Source organism: Lepidothrix coronata, unplaced genomic scaffold, assembly GCF_001604755.1.
Source record: "Lepidothrix coronata isolate B3197 unplaced genomic scaffold, Lepidothrix_coronata-1.0 Scaffold36, whole genome shotgun sequence".
In the NCBI taxonomy this organism is placed as follows: Eukaryota; Metazoa; Chordata; class Aves; order Passeriformes; family Pipridae; genus Lepidothrix; species Lepidothrix coronata.
In genome coordinates this window covers 6,028,937-6,049,285 of record NW_016690216.1, presented here as the reverse complement: position 1 = coordinate 6,049,285, position 20,349 = coordinate 6,028,937, and the positions used below count along the sequence as shown (strand labels likewise).

Here is a 20,349-nt window from a genome sequence, read left to right as displayed (position 1 = left end):
ACATGTTCATAGAAATAAATTTGCTTCTAAGTTTGGAGAATCCCAAAATTGCCAAAGCACACTCTTGAACTTTTCTTCCTTTAGAATATAATGGCTCTAAGGTTTTTAGAGTAAGACTGCAATTCTTACACAGCATTTTGAAACCAGCAGGAAGTATTAAAAAAAGAAATAAAACCAAATAATACAATATTCCAAGTCACCATACAGTTCTGTGATGTGGTAAGCTGGCAACAGTTACCAGTCCCCCTAATGTGCAGCTTTTAACTAATTTTTCTTCCTGTAATACAACTGTCTCTACAGTGTTCATCACTGTTTCCCATGCTTACACCTAAAACATTTCTACCATGAACTAAAATCACTTTTAATCACAATTTTCTACAATCAGTCCTTCATTGCAGTTCTGTATGACTTCAACACACTATTATCCCCATTTTTTGTAGATGGTTGGACCACTACAACTTTTACAAGAAAGTGTCCTTTCCAGTAGTGTTCTGTAGCACCTAGAAAACGAGCAGGTTTTTTTAGAGATTAGATCTGCAGACTGGTCCTTGCTCTTCACTGTAGTTTCTCCTTACTGCTTCATTTAGCTATAATCGCCGGTAAGATGATCTAAATACCAGGTTTTTTGGATTGTACTGGTTACCTTAAGAGTGTTGAGCAGGCTGCTGATTTTTTTACTAAAATCTTTCTTTTGCCTTCTTTCTTATGATTTCTGTTGCAGTACTTACCAGGTGTACCTAGTGTTGCTTTTACTAAATTTAGATAAAATATGTTGACACAGAGTACTTGGAACCTGTATTTTGAGGTTAGGAAAATATGTCCATTTCATAGATAATAGCAGGTTGTTAGCTTGTTATGGACAAAGAAGACTAGGACAGCTGTTTTGAAGGGAGAGTATTATACAGTAATTATACTTATTATACATAAGTATTACAAGTAAATTCTTTATTATCTGTCGTCGGCTCATTGATGAAGGGATTAACTAATGCTCACTTCAGGTATCAACTACTGCATGACAAATACGTGGTTTTGAACAAGGCCTCACTGCCTAGTGCCATTCAAAGCCGTTCTGATATTTTACAGGAATATGTATCTGCAGGGTTTTCAAAGTGAACGTACTAAACATGCTTGGGTAATTTAATTTACATATGTTTTACAGCCACCTTCTTTTTCTTTAACATCTGCATTATCCTACTCTGCCATTACTCCATACAAGTTGAAAGGAAATGTACTTGCAGTTTGGCAAGAAAATGCGTGTAGCTGTGATAAGAATAAAAGAAAAAGAAAAGGAAAGAATCAAACCTGGATGTCTATATTTATATAATTAGGTAGTACTTAGCATAAATTGTTTGACATGCACCTCAAAAGTAATAAGATATAACCCACAAACACGTGCTTTCCTCTTAATCCTGTCAGGTGTGATGCATATATGCATCCCACAAGCACTAATATATTCTGAACTAGGATTTGGCATGCAAAATATTTGTTAGCCTCTCTTGGTTTGGAAAGACATGATGGGGTATAACATTAATACTCACATGAATGCTAGGTTAGACAATATCTTTTTCAATATTTTTGGTTTGGAGGCTTTTACTTGGCACCTAGGTGTACTAATAATACAAAATTTAAATACGTTTTCATTGTAGCTAATTGCAGCTGCATAACCTCCTGAAGAAGCATGTAGGAATTTCTGTGTTTCTACTACCTAAGGTAATTTTATGAGCAACTTTGTACACATTTTTGCAATGACTAAGTTACCCAGGCTGCAAAAGAGATCTCCAAGAACTAAACAGACTCCCAATTTATGTATTAAAATTAGGCTAACAGTTATTTAAACCATTCTTATCACTACAGAGCAAACTGCAGGTAGCAAGTGCATATCAACATATGTTACAGGCACAAAGTCACATCCTTTTTACAGCTCACAAGAGAACACAGTTCTGGCTTATAACCACTTATCAGCTTAACTTAAAATCAGGGATTGTTTATATCTTCTAAATAGACAAGATCAAAGACAATTTTGATAACTGTAAGTTTGAGACCGAAGGAAAGTAAAGCAAGAAGGAAGGTTGGTATCATGCATTTCAAATGGCACCTATTTTCTATTTTTCCAACATTTTACACCTATCCCCACATTAAAATAAATAGACACACCTACACACATACTAATAAAGCTTTTCTTTTTAAATCAAAAAAACTAAAGGCCCTGCCCAGCTAGAATTGCATGGATCTAGAATCTAAAGGTCCAAAACTGGCAACTGCAGAAGGAATGACTTCTGATGCACACTAGTCCAAAAGCCAAAAAAAAGAATCCCCCGCTCGAAACAGCACTACAACCACCTGAACATCACGCTGCCTACATCTGACTGTCCTGTGAAGAGTTTGCCTCTCAGAACTCTCGTTGTCTCTGAGAGAAGAATGTGCACAAACAGGGCAGCTGCTTATCAACAGTTTCTTCTTTGCTGCATTCATTTTCTTCTGCTGTTACTAAAATAAGCAAAACACCTCTTCCTTAAGATCTGAAAAGGGCTTTCTAATATCTGTAAGATACATTCATTAACCCCCACCCATGTAACATGAAAATCATTATACAGTCATATTACTTTTTTAATGTAAGGTCTACTTTCCCCCCTTTTTCTCCACTAAAGGTGCACAACCCTTTAAAAATTTTGGTAATATCAAAGGCAAAGTAAGATTTAGGATTGCATTGCTACTTATCACCTTAGAAGAAGAACAAACTATTAGCAGAAAGGAGAAAGAGACAATTTACTCAGAAAAAAAGACCCAAGTAAAACAAACAACAACGCATTGCTATTGCTCTGTCCTTTGGCAGCTGAAAAAAAATTAATTTCACAACAACCTTTCAAACAGACACATGGTTTCTCCTACAGGCTTCAAACCAGATACCTTCCATTAAAAGATGTTATATAGACTTGGGTTTTAATAGACTTCCCTATTTTCTTCTCTACACTTTCCATAAAATTTATTCTGATATGGACTCTGACACTAGGTACTCACTGAAGAATGACTTTTCTTTTTTCAGTGATATGTTTTACTCGCAAATAACCACCCTTTCCATTTATGAAATCTGGGATTCTTATTGTAGGCAACCCCCGGTGATTAAAAAAAAAAAATCACCTAAGGGTCAAGGGAATAATGCATGCACACAAACCATGCACTTCAGTTTTAAATAAATGTTATGAAAGTTCATAATGTACTCACCTGCTTTGTTTATATCAAGCTCTGATAACTTTAAGGCTAGTTCACTAGAGTTCCCACCCGGAGAGGACACGAGTATGTCATGTAACGCATTTCTTCTACCTGTTCTTCCTGAAGCAATAAAGTCTGCATATGTAGATTCCACATCAGTCATTGCTAACAAATATCCACATAGCAGTACCTAGATGGGAGAAAAAAAAGAAAAAGAAAAACACCACCACTTAGACCACCAGAAAAACAGATGACTTTATGGAATGGGAATATAACTAGAACGTTCTCATCGTGGAGTAGAATTGCTAAGCAGTAAAAGAAGATGCCTCAGTCTCGAAATTTGGAGAAATCAGAGAAGAAGCAGATTAGAAAGCAGAAAAGCTGTGTGTATTTTATGCAATCTGTATTCAACAGTATTTTAAACAACTTCATTTTCCATGCTTCATAAAGTGATAGTACTTTATAAAAGCAATGACCTCAGCAACATAATTTCTTCATAGAGTTGTCTCTGCTTTTAATATTAGCTGGGATGTAGGAGGTAGGTAGGGGGTGGAACAAAGTTCTTTTCTGCACAAAAAGCAGAGTCTAACGAGTAAGAAAGTACAAATCGATTACGCTTTTGCATACAGAACCCTGTGCTAACACACAGGCACAGTTATGTTCTGTATATTTTCTTTTCTGCTAGTATTAGTTTTAACATTGCATATAAACCCCTTCAGGTTCAACTACTTTATTTTGGTGTGATAGCTGCCCCAAAGCGAATGCAATACCATAATGTTACTGAAATAAGTGGAGACATGCTAACACAACAAGCAGGGCAGCTAAACTATAATGCAGAAGCAGAAAGCAGTGCTGTGTAAGCTAGGTATAAAATCAGAACTTCTTTTCATTGGAAAATAATTATTTCTTTTGTCATTATGGAATCAGGTGATGATGTGCACTAATGTAAGACCTGCCAAAGATAGAAGGAAACTCCTATTTCAATCTCAGTAAGAGAAAGATTTGCACCCCTGCTAGAATATTTGCTATAGGTCTAAGCTGTTAGAAATTTATTTCTTTTAATTAATTTACAAAATTTTAAATGCTGACTGCATTGCTTTTACTGTGTTTTCACTGGTACTCATCTAAGGTTTCCTGCAAAATGCTAGGCTACCATGCTTCAAATGTAGCTCTCCTCATGTTTTATGTTTCAATGTCATAGAGGAATCAGAGAAACTTTCTGCTAGAGTAGTACTCCAAAGAGAAGAAACTACAGAACTACTACAGAAAACCAGCACCCCCACAGTAGTATGCTTCCTTCATTGCTGTGCAGTATTTCTCTGGTTTTGCATATTGCAGAGAGAGGACATGGCCATAAAGGCAACACATTGCAGAGCTGCATACAGTGAGAATCTTTAGCTATTATTACTAAAGTAGCCAGAACTTCAAATTTGCATGGAGTGCACTAATCTTTTTAATCAGCTCCTACTGCAGGTTCTGGACACTGAAGCAGCTGATCACCCTTTAAGTCACTGCAGACATTAAAAGCAGCAAAGGGTTCAGCTTTTTCTCTTTAAATAAAAGAAAAAAACCCATCATTTTTATAAATACTTTTTATTTTAAAAATAGATACAAAAAAAGACAACAGCCAAGCCTTCTCCATCCTCAACTCTGAATAACTTCACAAACCCTGTTTATTCTTCATCTTCATTCTAGTCCTCACGTCCTCAACTTCAGTCAGCTGTATGAGGGTGTACAAATGATGTGTCTGAGAAGCCAAGAAAAGGGTTCTACACCATATTTTGTCTAAATATAACCATATCAAATATTATTGCAAGACTGACTGACTTGAGAAGAAGTTCACTGCTATCAAGCTTTGGTGTCCCATGCCAAAAATGCTGAACAAGGCTAATTTTACTCTTATGAACAACCCCCAGGAAACAGGAAACTGCTTAGAAAGAGCCAAACCAACCAACAAACAAAAAACCCAACAAGCCACCACCACCACCAACAACAAAAATCAATCCACAAAACCTAACGACAAACACCTAGGGAAGGAAAAGAGGTCAGCATTAACTGAAAGCCTGCCAGACACACATAAGATAATGCAGTGTCTCTTTGTTCAATAACAAAAGCTTTCAGGAGCATTAGAGCATGTGCATTTCTTCCCATGAATTGCCCTCTTATTGAAACACTGCAAGAATATTGAAGCAAATAAGAAGTTCTTTGCCCAAGGTGCAGATGTTGCAATACCAAATGTACCAACCATGCAGTAATCCAGCATATAACTTGCAAAGGTAAAGGGAGGACAGTTGTAATAAGGAAAGAAAAAAGTAGAAGTTTTCAAGACTTATCTGACCCATTCACTGAATAGCATTCACTGAAACCAGAAGATTAAAAGATTTTAAGCAAAACTTGTATTTGTTCATGCCTGTTATTGCAACTGACCTGTAGGAAAGGAAGGGCAAAACATGAAATCAATAATATACAGGCTTGGATTTTGTCATTAGTGTAGGACCAGTCCAAAGTCATCATAGCTATCACCCCTGTGAAGATATTAATTTCATTTTAGCATATTTGGGGGTTGTTTTGTTTGTTTGTTTCTTTAAAAGCTGCATATGAGTTTATCAGGCCCATAATAATCAGAAAAGACTATGATTGAGGTGGAACAAGGTGCAGGGCTGTAAGGCTTGCAAAATGAGCCAGGTTGTACTCCGTGAGCAATTCCGTGGATGTATAAACTGCACTCCACGGAATACACCTCTGTAAGCTTATATTGTTCTTGAAACATTCCATAAACACCAGGGAAATCTCAAGCTTATTTAATTTTTATGAAAAAAGCTATAAATCCACAGGAAAATGTGATTGTAGAGATCTTTATTTTAAATGTTCATTTTCTATAGGCTCAATATGGCATTACTAACAACATTCTAATCAAAAAAGAATGTTATCAAACACACGTTTATTACACTTCTAAGTTTTCCTGCCTATCTTTTCTTCTAAATATCAAATAGCATTCTGTTTTGTACTGGCATTACCTTGAGACATTACTTCATAAATATGGAACTCCACTGACATCACTCAAGAGCTCCCCTTCCAATGGATGGCTCAGTGCCCAGCAGTCTGTACTTATTCACTAAAACAGTTATTAAGGAATTACCATTCACTCCAAAAAAACCCTTTTTTTTTCCTTTAATCTCTGTGGAAGGAGTGTAATTTGCTAATAATTCTACTAAATATAATTTGAATTTCCTAAATAATTGCATTAACAAGGATTCCTGCAATAAAGATTGTCGTCACAGTCCCTCTAGTTCTACTAATTTAATTTTTTTTTAAGTTGCAAAACCAGTACACCACTACATGGTACTAAACTGAAACAAGAGGGCTGCAAACCTCACTGCTTCTGCCAACTGAAACAGCACACTAAAGAAAGCAGCTCTGTGAGCATAAGGACTAATGAAACCTGTTGCTGCAAGATTGGATTCCTTGGTAACTGATATTACCCCCATCTGAAGTCTCCCCCAGCTGTGCTTTGTCTTTCTCCCCATTTAGAGTCACTATGCCTGAAAACGGTTTAAAGTTTGCAACACAGCCCTGGGGATTTTCATACAGCATCTTGTATTTCCTCAGATTCTTAGTTTTATAAACTTCTAGAAATGTGGGTATCTTAGACTTCTGTCTCTTTCCCCTCCCAACTCCTTCCTCCCAAAGAGACTTGTGCCAAAAATTATTTGGAATTAAGGAATTACAAAGGATAAGAAGAAAGGATAAGAAGTTGCTACCTTGGATTTTAGCCAGTATATCAAGATGTGTCTGTATTATTAATGAATAGTCTGTATAACACATACTGCTATACTGGTCCTGCACTTCGGCCACAACAACCCCATGCAGCGCTACAGGCTGGAGAGCAGCCTGGCAGAAAGGGACCTGGGAGTTTGGATTGATAGGAAGCTGAACATGAGCCAGCAGTGTGCCCAGGTGGCCAAGAAGGCCAATGGCATCCTGGCCTGGATCAGGAACAGTGTGGCCAGCAGGACCAGGGAAGTGATTCTTCCCCTGTACTCAGTGCTGGTGAGGCTGCACCTTGAGTGCTGTGTCCAATTCTGGGTCCCTCAGTTCAGGAAGGATATTGAGGTGCTGGAGCAGGTCCAGAGAAGAGCAACAAGGCTGATGAAGGGACTCAAGCACAAGTCCTATGAGGAGAGGCTGAGGGAGCTGGGGCTGTTCAGCCTGGAGAAGAGGAGGCTCAGGGGAGACCTCATCACTCTCTACAACTCCCTGAAAGGAGGTTGTAGCCAGGTGGGCGTTGGTCTCTTCTCTCAGGCAACCAGCAGTAGGACAAGAGGGCATGGTCTTAAGCTCTGCCAAGGGAGGTTTAGGTTAGATATTAGAAAGAAATTCTTTACAGAGAGGGTAATCAGGCATTGGAATGGGCTGCCCAGGGAAGTAGTGAATTCTCCGTCCCTGGAGGTTTTTAAGATGGGACTGGATGTGGCACTTAGTGCCATGGTCTAGCAACCACAGCGGTGTTGGATCAAGGGTTGGACTTGATGATCTTTCCAACCTGGCTGATTCTATAATTCTGTAACCTGCAAAAGGCCTCCTTCTACATGCTATGTAAACAAAGAACTTTTACAAGTAAGCATCATAAGGGGTAGAATTAGTATCCAAAGAATGCAGAAGGAGAAAAGGATGCCAAGGATAGGTTCAACAAAGCCAAGTGCTGGGTCCTGCACCTGAGTCACAGTGCTACAGGCTGGGGGTAGTGTGGCTGGAAAGCTGCCCTGCGGAAAAGGACCTGGAGGTGCTGGTCGACAGCAGCTGAACGTGATCTAGTGTGCACTCAGGTGGCCAAGAAGGCCAGTGGCATCCTGGCCTGGATCAGAAATTGTGTGGCCAGCAGGACCAGGGCAGTGATTGTCCCCTTGTACTTGACACTGGTGAGTCCACACCTCGAGTACTGTGTCCAGTTCTGGGCCCTTCATTTCAAGAAAGACTTTGAGGTGCTGGAGCGAGTCCAGAAAAGGGCAATGAATCTGGGGAAGGGTCTGGAGCACAAATCTGATGAGGAACAGCTGAGGGAGCTGGGGTTGTTTAGCCTGGAGAAAAGGAGGCTGAGGGAAGACCTTATCACCCTCTACAACCACCTGAAAGGAGGGTGTAGTGAGTTGGGGATCAGTCTCTTCTCCCAAGTAACAAGTGACAGGATGAAAGGAAACGGCCTCAACTTGTGCCAGGGGAGGTTTAGACTGGACATTAGGAATACTTTCTTCACTGAAAGGGTGATCAGGCATTGGAACAGGCTGTCCAGGGAAGTAGTCAATCCCCATCCCTGGAAGTGTTCAAAAGACACGTGGATGTGGCACTTAAGGGGATTGTTTAGTGGTGAACCCAACAACTGTTGGGTGAACAGTTGGACTTGATGATTTTAGAGGTCCTTTCCAACCTTAAATTATACTGTTCTCCTCACAGAATCATTAACAGGTACAGAAAGAATCAATATTTGTGTTTTCAGAAATTTACCAGACTACTACTTTAACTCCACAATTCAGTTTGTGTTAAATTTTCCATTTCCACACTACACATAACAAATGTTACTCCACAAGTTTCTTAAGATAACTGTCAAACCTCTATAATTGAAAAAAAAAACCCCACACCACAAACACCTAAAAAGTTAGTGATGGTTCACAAATGTAATCCAAAATGGACTGCATTCCATAATAATTCAGTGAAACCCAGTATTACACAGTGCTACTGTTCTCCCATTTGGGAGGGAAAGTACAAAAATTATGTGGCATACCAGCATGAATTAAATCAGTGTCTATGCAGTTTATGGGCTAGAGGTATCTGAGGTTGTTGAATTTAGCCTAAGGGACTAGATACCAAAAAGAAGCCCAAATGAATTTAAAGTACCTTCACTAATTGGTATTCATTATTATTTTAAAGGAAGACAAACAAGTGCAGGCATTTGACAAATAGCTTGTCTATGGAATTTGGCATATGCTGCTGCCTGGGACAAGAGAGTTGCCATTTTCTTGGCAAACCTGCAGTGTAAGGCTAAGACGTATGATGCTTCAATGTTTACTCCCCCTCTTTCTCCATGTGTGCTTAATGGCAGCATAGAATAAGGGATTTTCAAATAAAACTCTCCCAGGCTTTGGCTGCTAAATGTTGTATCACGATCAGCACATTATTTAAATGTAATTATCTATATTCAGCTTTCATAAGGGAACAAAAAAAAAAAGAGAATTTGTCATTTAATAGCATGTCTGATTTAGAGAAGGTGTATAATTATGCTTTTAAAATAAATTTTGGTTCCAAATCTAGCCTTAGCTTAGAGACAGGGCTACAGGGCTCTTTCCAGTGAGGATACAGATCTATTCTACAGCAACCTGTACCTAGATTTCTACCTCATGCATGATTTTCTGTATTAAAAGCAGAAACAATTTAACAAAAGTATCTTTCTTCCACAGAGATTATATTTATTGTGCTATACAACAATTTGCTTTTGCATAGACACAAATGAGCAAGAAAACAGCATTAACTCTTGAAAGCCAACTAAAAGAAATATAAATATCCATGCCAGCTACCAAGCTGGGCATATTTTACTCTGCATGTTGAAAATCCGTCATGTAGTTTTGTCTGTCTGGTGTTTCTGAAATGACCAACTCTGTAAAACAGTAATGTAGAACAGGTGACTTACCTCTGACAATTAGCATACTTTTACAGCGAACATTCTATATGTAGCAATCCTAGTACTGTTAAGATTGTATTGGAAATTAGTGGGCAATTCAACTGGTTAAACAATGAAACAGAACAAAGAAAATTACCACCTGCGATATTTTTACCAGAAATAAAAATTAAGCTCATTTAACTCCGCATAAAAAAAGCAGTATGAAGTTAGATATCCTGCAGCTCATAACCTACACAAACAGATCACTCACAAAGACAGTTAATAGGTTTTCCTTCTGTGTTATCTAAGTTGCAGTTTACCCAAAGAGATCTACAGAACTAAAAGCCAAATAATTACATTCTTACCATGTCCTTGCTCAGGCAAATTTTATTATGCCCATGACCAAAAGAAGTTGGTTTCTCATCTACCACTTAATCTGAATTCACAAATTCAGTTTTATCTTCCACTGTTTCATAAAACTGGGCAGTGAAATAACAGTAGCAAATAATAAAAAAAAGAGGCAAACATAATCAGTGAAGCAATACTAAAGAGGAGAACTTGGTTCTATAATTATAAATAACAATACACGTTTTGATATCTTGAAGTTAACACCCTATGGAGGAAACTAATCAAGACATTTAAGTATCCACATAGGGATACTAAGTTAGGGAACAGAAGAGGGTGACCTAGAATCTACCATCACTATTCACTGCCTAACCTAAAGAGAACAATGAGTGGCAAACATCATATGTTTGAGAAAAGAGGCATCTATTGCTGTGTGATTTTTTTACTTGCAGTTTGTGAATTAACCTCTTGGCTTGTGAAGGGAAGGAGGGAGTTAAAGCACTATTTTTCAGAATGCTCTGATACTTTCTATGAACAACTAAATCCATTGCTACAGCACCTCATAATCACAGAGATAGATAAGGGCCTTGAGCTCCCTCCCTCGAGATGGGAACCTTCAAGCTCCTCATGTGACACACATCCGGCAGCCCTGCTGAGCATTCTCACATCCATCTGAACTGTAGGGAGGTTGATGTTTTAAGGTTATAGGAGGATGAGGCCAGGTATGCAGCACTGCAATTCATTTGTTTAGAATGGTGTGGTGCTCTGAACCAAGGAGCACAGTTAACACAATACTGAACAAATACAGTGTTTTGTTCAAAAGGAACGGTTTCAGCCTTTGGAGAAAGCCTGTCCTTTGTGGTCTTTATATGCCAATCCAGCAGCACTCCTTATAGAACAGAGAGATGAAATAAGCTCAGGAAGAGTAAGACAACACAAAATACACACCTCAACATGAAAAACAGGCTCTTCCTCAACTGCTGGATTACTGGAAAAGACCAGTATATTGAGGATTCATAACTGACTGGCAGCTTGCAAATGCTTTGTGCAGAAACAAGACTTGCTGCAGAAACATAAAATCTGCAGCAGGATGTTTAATAGCAGGGAGGGGAGTGAGTGAATTCGTGTGGGTTTCGCTCGTGAAGCATCTCCGTATCTTCCGAATCTTGCCTTTAATTCAGGATTCATGCTATAAGCAAGTTTGTTCTCTCAGACACTTCTGTCAATAGTACCAGCATTCACATCCAGGTATTGATCAGCACAGGTCTCATTAGCTGAGTCTGATGTCTGTTCTTCAGAGAACTTGATATAAGCACTGTAGTGATTATTTTTGCAACATCCACGTCTCCTTTAGTCACTGCTAAATACAATGGCCTGTATTTCCCCCTTCATGGGGGAAAAAAGAACAAAACACTGATTAGTAGTCTGCACACATTTTAGGCCAAACTGCTGTGAACCATCATTATCCTAACAGACAGCTGGAAAAAAATATAGGTTTAGCGAACTTTTAACTGAAGGTTTCATAGCAAAACAGTTCTGTGAATTACGCACAGACCAGTACGAGCCTTCTATACTATCAATGCTACACAGGCAATAATGCAGAAGCCACTCAGATAAAGGGTTTTCTGTCAAACAGATTTTTAATTTTTGGCAGAAGCTTAATGTTCTGGAAGGGGCTAAGAATTAGATCCATTGGATCCAAAGAACTGGGTTTGTTCAGCCTCAAAAAAAGGTGGTTTAGAGGAGACCTTATCACTATCTTCTAGTATATAAAGGTGGTTACAAAGGAAATGGAGACTTCCTTTTTACAAGGAGTCACATGGAAAAGATGAGGGGTGATGGGTACAAGTTACTACTGGAGAGATTCTGATTGGACACGAGTAACATTTTTCACAGAGAACACTCAGCCACTGGAATAATTTCTCCAGGGAAGTAGTGGATTCCCCAGTATTGGACACTTTCAAGATTAAGATGGACAGGGTGCTGGGCCATCTTGTCTAGACCACGCTTTTGCCAAGAGAGGTTGGACTAGATGATCCTTGAGGTCCCCCTCTAACCTGGTATGCTATGATTCTATGAATCCTACTGCAGATGATCTGAAAGGATTCTGGTCCACTGAATTTTTAAATTCGGCACACATAAAATGCTTATCCATGTAAGACCTATTTCCCTCACTATCTTTTTTGTCCCCTGCAGTTATACATCTTGCTAGATATCCCTTTACTAGTACTAATGCTTTCGAGGTCATAGCAAAAAAAAAAATAAAAGGAAAACAAGACGACTTCACTCTCATTAAAAAAAAACAAACCAAAATCAAGCAAACAATGGCAAACAGACAGTATGCAGTACATTGCGTTATACTTTTCCAATTAAATGGGAACCAGCTGTGTTCTTCAAGAAATAGCTCCAATGTGCAAAGCAGTCTCTAGGCATTTGTAAGGGCTGAAATACTCAGCTGAACTATAGATTTGAATGGCTAAACATCCCAAAGTAATTTATTATAGTTGTTGCAACTGCTAACAGCAAACCATGAAACTAACATGAAGATTCATGCTCTTTATTACAAGCCAAGAAATGTAAACCATTTCTTCTATATTAATATATGCCCAATCTGATAAAATACATAGCTTTGTTTTGCTAGGGTAAGAGCTTGCTCTTCATTTTTTTTGAAATGTCAGTAAAGGTATGCAAGAACATATCAGCTAGCACAGCCAAGACTTATCTATGCATGTGCTGGGTTGGGGGAATATGATGGAATTACAAAACCACAATATGGCTGTGAAGAATCAGATTTCAGGTGGGGAGATACCATCCAAAAGGGGTAGGTAATCTGCCTGCAGGACAAGATCAGAAATTAAAAAAAAAGCATACAGAGATTGGGAGGAAGCAGTGCCTTAGATATTTGAAGAGTTCAGATAGAGAAACCAGTTTACAGTGAAAAAGGAAGACTGGGGTGGACTTTTCCAGCTGCTCTACCGAAAGGCTCTTGGTGGGCTAACTTAACTCAAGGACTTCACACAGGGCCACTTATTTAAATGCAGGGCTTGGCTCCCCCATTGCAATGGATTGCTACCATTCCCAATTTAACTAAAGTTTGCATTGACAAAATGTTCTGCATTCTGTCAATTTGACTGATATGTTTACAGCATCTACAACAGCAGTTTGCAGGTAACAAAAGCCTTTGAAAGGGAAAGCATGCAGTCAGAACAGCAAAAAGAAAATGTCTAGATAACAGTATCATGACAGCATTTATAACAGGAGGATGCACCAGCATTTTCATAAGGTTTCTTCCAGACCTATTTGTTAGGATTCTTCAAGTGTTTCAGTACAATGTGTAGTCTGGCTATAAAGTATTCAAGATACCTATATGCTCCACAGTTTAGCTACCCTTAAACTCTTCCTTAGTATTTAAAAAACCAACTGTCCCCCTCCAATGCACTTTACTCAAATCTTTAGAACAATGTAAGCTACCAGACTGAAGCAACAATTTTTGTATTACATATCTTTTCAGCAGCTTCTGGTGGAGTAGCTCAACTGTTTGCATGTGACTACCTTTTAAAATCATGCAGTCATGACTCATCATGAAAGTGTGTGTTGCAGCATCCAGAACAGAAGAGCTTGAGCTTATTACTGTTTCTTCTTGGGCAGTGGCAAAAACTGTACTGGAAGGAAGAGGTTTGCCCTTTTTTTTTTTTTTGACAGCAAGATCAACTACAACCCTATGTTTACAAATATTAAATACTGGTTCCTAGATTTGCTTTTAATAAAATAAATTCCCCTTAAAAAAACAAAGCTGCTATAATATAATATGCTTCTGTTAAGATCTCACATTTCAGATGCAAGCTTGGAGTTTCCAAAAATATACCCAATGACACCATACTTTTCAGTGTTTGCAAAGATAAATACCACTGGGCTAGCCCGGAGACCTGTGAACATGAGACAAGCAGCTTTTTAATAACGTAAGTATCTGAGCCTCTTTATGCCACAATACATTAATCAGTATTTTATTCCTGGTATATCTGGTCAGCTTTTTGGTCTGTCAATAATAAATTGCCTTTTCCATCCAATTTATTTTCTGCATCAGACATTTAAAATCTACTTTACATTTGAATTAGTTTTCCCAGCCATCAGACATCCTGCCTTTCTTTTAATTACTATCTAGAAGCTACAAAAAAATGCACGATTTGGCTTAACAGCATTTCAGTTTTTTTAACTTAAAAGCACTTCATTTATTATACTTCACACAATAGATTCACATTTTATATTGTATATCATTTCACTTTGGTTTCTCTTAGTCTCAGCCTTACGTTTTTCAAGGTTTCCATCATTTTTGCATTCTGTTCCCATGTGTACACTGACTACTGTAGAGACTAAGGACTGCCTGGTTCTGTTGCTATGCAACAGCATAGCCTACTTAGGGCTTCCTGAAATAATTGTCTCGAATGTGCTTTTTTTAGACTTGTTTCCAGCACGAATACTTTACGGATTCTTCATAATGGACCACTGATATTATCACAATGTTAGAAGGTGGTCATCTGGGAAGTTTTGGTACCTCTCAAAGTTAAAAAAACCAACCCAATGTTATTGCCTGCAAAATTCAGGACATACCTGCTGCATTAACGTCGGGAGGTAAACAACTCAAATATTCCTATATGTTTGCCAGATGTTCTCCAGGTGTATGAAAGCCATATATTTATCAGAGGAAAAAAATAATCCTAATTGTTCTTTGTTTCACTCTATTTCATTCAAGAGGAAAAAAACCACCTCTCTATTAAATATGTCAACATGCAGGAAAATGAACCCTCTTTATATTAAGTCTATTATAAATTTATTCATCTTAACAGAAGGAACATATATGCAAGTATTCTGTATTGCAATTCATTATCAAATAAGCTGATATTAGAACTCTTTAGGATAAGGTTGAAAATTTTTAAAATCACATTACAGATGCCACAAAACCGGGTCTGTTTTTGTTTTTTGAGGTACACTCAAGTAGCCCTTGAGAAACTCTCCTGTGAAACCTTCAGTTTTTCCAGCCTCAAACAGGATTTATCTTTTTACAACCTTCTAGTGCTGCTGCTGCAAGGGTGGACCAATATGTTTTGTTTTCTTAGAGCTGTCCTATTTGGAAATCTTAAGCTAATTAATTTCTGTAAAAATATGTAGAGCAATATAAACACAGGGTTCTTAATAAAGCATTGATCAATCCCAGAGGGCCAAATGCCTTACAATGCACCAGGCTGAGGGATCAAAGGAAAGAGATCTAACAGTACAAAACATTTTAACGAAAGGAAATATTTTACCTCGTATTCCTTTCTCTTGTTCACCTTAGCATGTTCGGCAGCAGTTGCGTCTATAGAGAGCAGTGCGTCAGTCCAGAGTTGAGGTAGAGAGAAGAAGCATGTTTGCCAGACCCAAAGAAAATAAGAGCAAGGTTTAAATTAAGGCCCTTGCAGAGGCAAGTCCACCTGCAGTCGTTTAAAGGATGAGGGCGAAGATAGCAGCAATTTCATACTGTTTGCAAGATCTGAAGTCTTAAAGATGACTTTTTCTTAAACAGAGTAGAGTGTGGTAGGCAGAGGTAGGGGCTTCTCAAAACCAAATGCATGAGGTGCTATAAAGGGATAATTTTCCATATTCATATGCGTAACTGCATACATGCATAATAGCCAAGCTATCCAAGAATATGATTCAGCAAGGTTTAGTGACTGTGACTCTCACAGAGTGATGCATATCCTTTAAAACCACATAAGTAGTACAGCTCAGACTCAGATCTATAACAATACCATTTTGAAAGCAAAGAGATCAAAACTTGAAGAGCAGCAACACTTGGAAGGATCTCCTTTATGGCAAGAAACCAGCTTGAAAAATGACACAGGATCAGGCGGAGGAGAGGAAAGCATTAATAAAGAAATCTTTATTATGATGAAATCCTTTCTTATGCGCAGTTTACATTTTATATTTTGCAGTATTTATGGGCACTTAGAAGACAGGCCAAATAATTTCTAACCTAGACAAAAAAAAAAAGCCTCACATTTGCCATAATATGCTTGAAGATAGGAACCTTACTGACCTCTTTTCCATGTTTAAAACAGAATCTAACTAAGCAAAGATGAAAAAAGCAAAACAAACAACCCTTCTTGCTAAATAATCCTTTTTGACCTAGGATCATTTTGTAAACTTTGGATTGAAAACTATGCACTTTAGAGAACTGTCCTGACAGATTTCCACATGCTGGAACTAGATGGAAACTGAAAAAGTAAATGCCTTGCATAGACTAATATTTAATTAGCAACTGTGCTGCATTACACAATCTGTCCATGACACTCAGATTTAAGATGCATTTCTAGATGCAAACCCAGGTACCCTGACAAACACAATACCCTACAGCAATTGAGGAAGATACAGGCTCTGCAAACCACAGCTACTTAAAATCAGTGTTAGTTAGATATTTGAATTTGATATTTTGAAATATTACTCTTGTCCCCAATTTCAAGCAAAACTAAAGCTCAAATACTTAATTCTTATCCCTCTAATGTACCAAGTCTTCAACTACAAGAAGAAAGGATCAAATGGAGGAAGATAACAGGGTGGACAACTTACAAGAGCCAGTGGTGGAAGCATATAAACAAAGTAGGATTTTCTGGACTCTCACAGAGCTCATTGATTTCAGCCAACCATAAAAATTGTCCAATCACTTTAAGAGATGGCCTATTAAAAACACATACAGTAGATGTTTTATATTCATGCCAAGAAAAGTTAACCAAACAAATGCACACATATTTCCTGCAGCTCAAGTTCTGAAGTCTACCTTCCAACTTTCACAGAAGTTGCTGAGCACTAATATTAGAAGAGCCTAAGAAGAATCTGAACATACAGTTCTTCCCACATGCGTAAGACAAATAAAATGCAACAAAGTATAAGATATGTTTTCTGGATATGAGCATAAAACACAGGTATGAGCAGAAACGGGAGAACTTAAAAATTCCTGAGAGAAATTCATGTTGTTAGACTACAAAAGTACTTCCTTACTTGAATAGCCTACCCGAGCTCTGAGGCCAAGCAAATCAGATTCCCTCCTTTTTTCTACCTGCTGGTATATTGTGGATAAGGAAAAGAAGTACCAGCTGTCCGCTTACAGAATGCATATGTGGGCAGAATATTTCTCAAGATTTCCAATTCTTAAATCCTGGCAAAGGAAAAAAACCTCTCAAGAGTAAGAATCACCCATAGATGCGAGTTCTTGGATACCATTTTTCCCTTAAAAAGTAAGCTGCACGTATGATCTCAGAGAGGAAGAAGATAACTATATAAAAACATTGCTGAAAACACACATACACACACATATTGTAGTCACTACAGAAGTGCTTTGTTCAAGTAAAAGCTAAACTTTCACAATAAAGGGAGTAAAATAATTAAGTCACTGAGAACCAATGAAAAGACATATAACCAGAGCACAGTAAGAAAGTGCATGAAAACAAACCCAAATGGAGTCTAAGACTGAGCAGGAAGAAACAATTAAACATGAAGTTCCTCCTGACAGAGAAGAGACTTATTTTATAGGCAAATCTTGGCAAAGATCTTGGGATGCTGATAGCTAGCTGTAAGACTACCCCATCCAACTAGAACTGCCCACCTTTGCACCTAGAAAAATATGTGAAGGATCACAACACTAGACCAAATCAGTAAGAAACCAGGTATGTTCCTATACAACAGTTTGAGTGTTCAGGGTCAGGGAACTTGGAAAATGACCTTATGCATCCATGTAAATATACGTATGTATACCTGCCAAGATGGGTATCATTAAATATTCATTCCATCTGCATAACTACTTTCATTTAGACATACTTACCCATAGAGTCTGTAAACTTAGTAGATTTTCTATAAGCTGTAAAACAACTGCTTTACATCCCAAATCTTTGTCCATTTGTAAAGTAGTTAACTTTTAAGAACCACCTGTGGTGGGTTGACCTTGGATGACTGCCAAATGCCCACCCAGCTGCTCTCTTATTGCCCCTCAACAGGACAAGGGAGAAAATAAGATGAAAGTGTGAAAGAGCCAGTGGGTTGAGATAATAGCAGGAGGATGTCTTAATAACTATCAGCACCAGCAAAAGGGAAAACTAACTTACTGCCAATTAAAATAGGTTTGGATAGTGAGAAACAAAGACAAGTTAAAAGAACACCTTCCCTCCATACCAGTCTGCTACCCTTCCCCGCCACTGACTTTGCCCAGCCTCAGCTTTACTTCTAGTTCCTGGCTGCTCTACCTGCTCCCTATTGCCCAGCAGCCTAGGCGGGATGGGGAGTGGGAATATGCAATCCCATCAATCCATAACAGCTTCCCCTCTGCTGCTCCTTCCTCCTTACACTTTTCACCTGCTCCAGCACTGGTCCTTTCTGTGGGCTCTTGCCATAGGCTTCAGCATGGGCCTGAGTTCTTTCAAGAAACATCAAGGAGCTCTGGTGTGGCACACTGTGGTGGGCAAATACCTACTCCACTGTGGTCTCCTTGACAGGCTGCAGTGGAATCTCAGCTCCACTGCCTGGAGCACCACCTCCTCTTCCTCGTCCTTCAATCTTTGTGTTCCCTCTGCTGCACCTCACTATCTTTGTTTCTCTCTCCTCTACCTGTGTAGATTTTTTTATTTCCTTGCTTAAATATGTTTTCCCAGAGATACCACCATCCTGGCTGAGGGGCTCAGCTGTGCCCTGCAGTAGGTCCATGGAACTGACTTGATCTGTGTGTCCAGCATAGGGCAGTCCTGGCCTCTCCTCACAGAGGCTGCCCCTGCAGCCCCCTCACCGCCAACACCTACCCACCAACAAAATTCATATCTGTCAGAAGATAGTAAGTGGCTATAAATGACCGTCAGAAGCACTTACTGTGCTTTCCAGTGTCTTCCTTAAACTCCACTAACTGCTGAGACGGCCCTTCTGTCTCTTTCTTTCACTTAAGACTGAGAAATCACAAACAGGTGAGGATCTCATCCTTGGTATCTCGCAGCTGATAGGAGGCAGTCTCTTTCCAAGCAAAGGCTATGTGGTAAGCATGTTAACACCACAAGACAGATAAGGCGCTATTCTCTACTCACCAGCCTATACTATCACAGACCAAGAACTCAGTGCTTTCAAAGATCATGATCACCGTAGTCATGACTTTCATAGACACCAGAAGCAATGTGTTCTTCCCCAAGACTACAGCCCCTGTTTTACATGAGAGATGACAAGGAATCTTTTCTATGTTATTTTAGGTAGCTTTACACAAGATTAAGTTTGACATTTTTAGGTTTCTGTACCAAGAAAGGTAGAAGAGGCATACATACCACCTTTTCAACCTTACAGACTACTTCCAAAAAGCATTCATTATAGAAACAAAATTACAAGTATTTTTCAAGATCACATCATATTATTCAGTTGAACTAATGCCTCTCAGAGAAGCAAGAACTGCCAAGAATGCAAGCACCTTGCAAGAGTTGACACGTTTGTTTGTGGATTTGTTCCAAGCATCGATTAGCTTGTTTATAAAGTAAATACTATACAAAAACGATAGGTAAAAAGAAGACGCTTGCCCATATGCCAAGTTTGGGTGAGTAATTACAGTATACAGACAGTTGTATTCTCAGTTTCAGGTGACCAACATAAGATACTACAAAGGAATACATGCTTCAGAAATTATTATGAAGCAATCAACTAGCAAACACAAGCCTCTTACCACTTCTGAAAATCTGACTTATCGTAACATTGAAAAGGAGGACACCACCCATGAAATTTGAAGAATGCAAACTTCAAGACCAAAATTTGATGAAAAAAACCCCCATGTAGATTTCAGCTAAGTCAGAAATCCATCCATACTGTAAAAAAAATTAAGGGAAGAAATCGCTGGGAGGAGAAGACAACCAACATTCTTCCTTTTACTACCAAGCACTTAATGCCCACATTTTCTAACATGACTATTTAAAACTGGATTAAAAGCTTCACTAAACATGTGCTTCACAGGCAACCTTTAGGTAAGTTAATTTTAACTTTTAGTGCAATATATTTGAAATTTGCCATCCCAACCATCAAAACTGATCTTTTTTACCCTTCCCGTTAACAAAATTTTCCATTGCTACTACATACCTTATACCTACAGGCTCCTC

The 20,349-nt window shown here is 38.6% G+C and overlaps 1 protein-coding gene across 1 annotated transcript in view; it reads right to left on the bottom strand.

The window, feature by feature from the left end:
* PKIA (protein kinase (cAMP-dependent, catalytic) inhibitor alpha) overlaps positions 1–20,349 on the bottom strand; it is a 45,011-nt gene that overhangs the window by 4,372 nt on the left and 20,290 nt on the right. The window contains exon 2 of the mRNA XM_017812488.1: positions 3,223–3,400. Within this exon, the coding sequence (XP_017667977.1) occupies positions 3,223–3,373 (151 nt within the window). The 5' untranslated portion in view covers positions 3,374–3,400. The remainder of the gene's footprint in view (positions 1–3,222; positions 3,401–20,349) is intronic.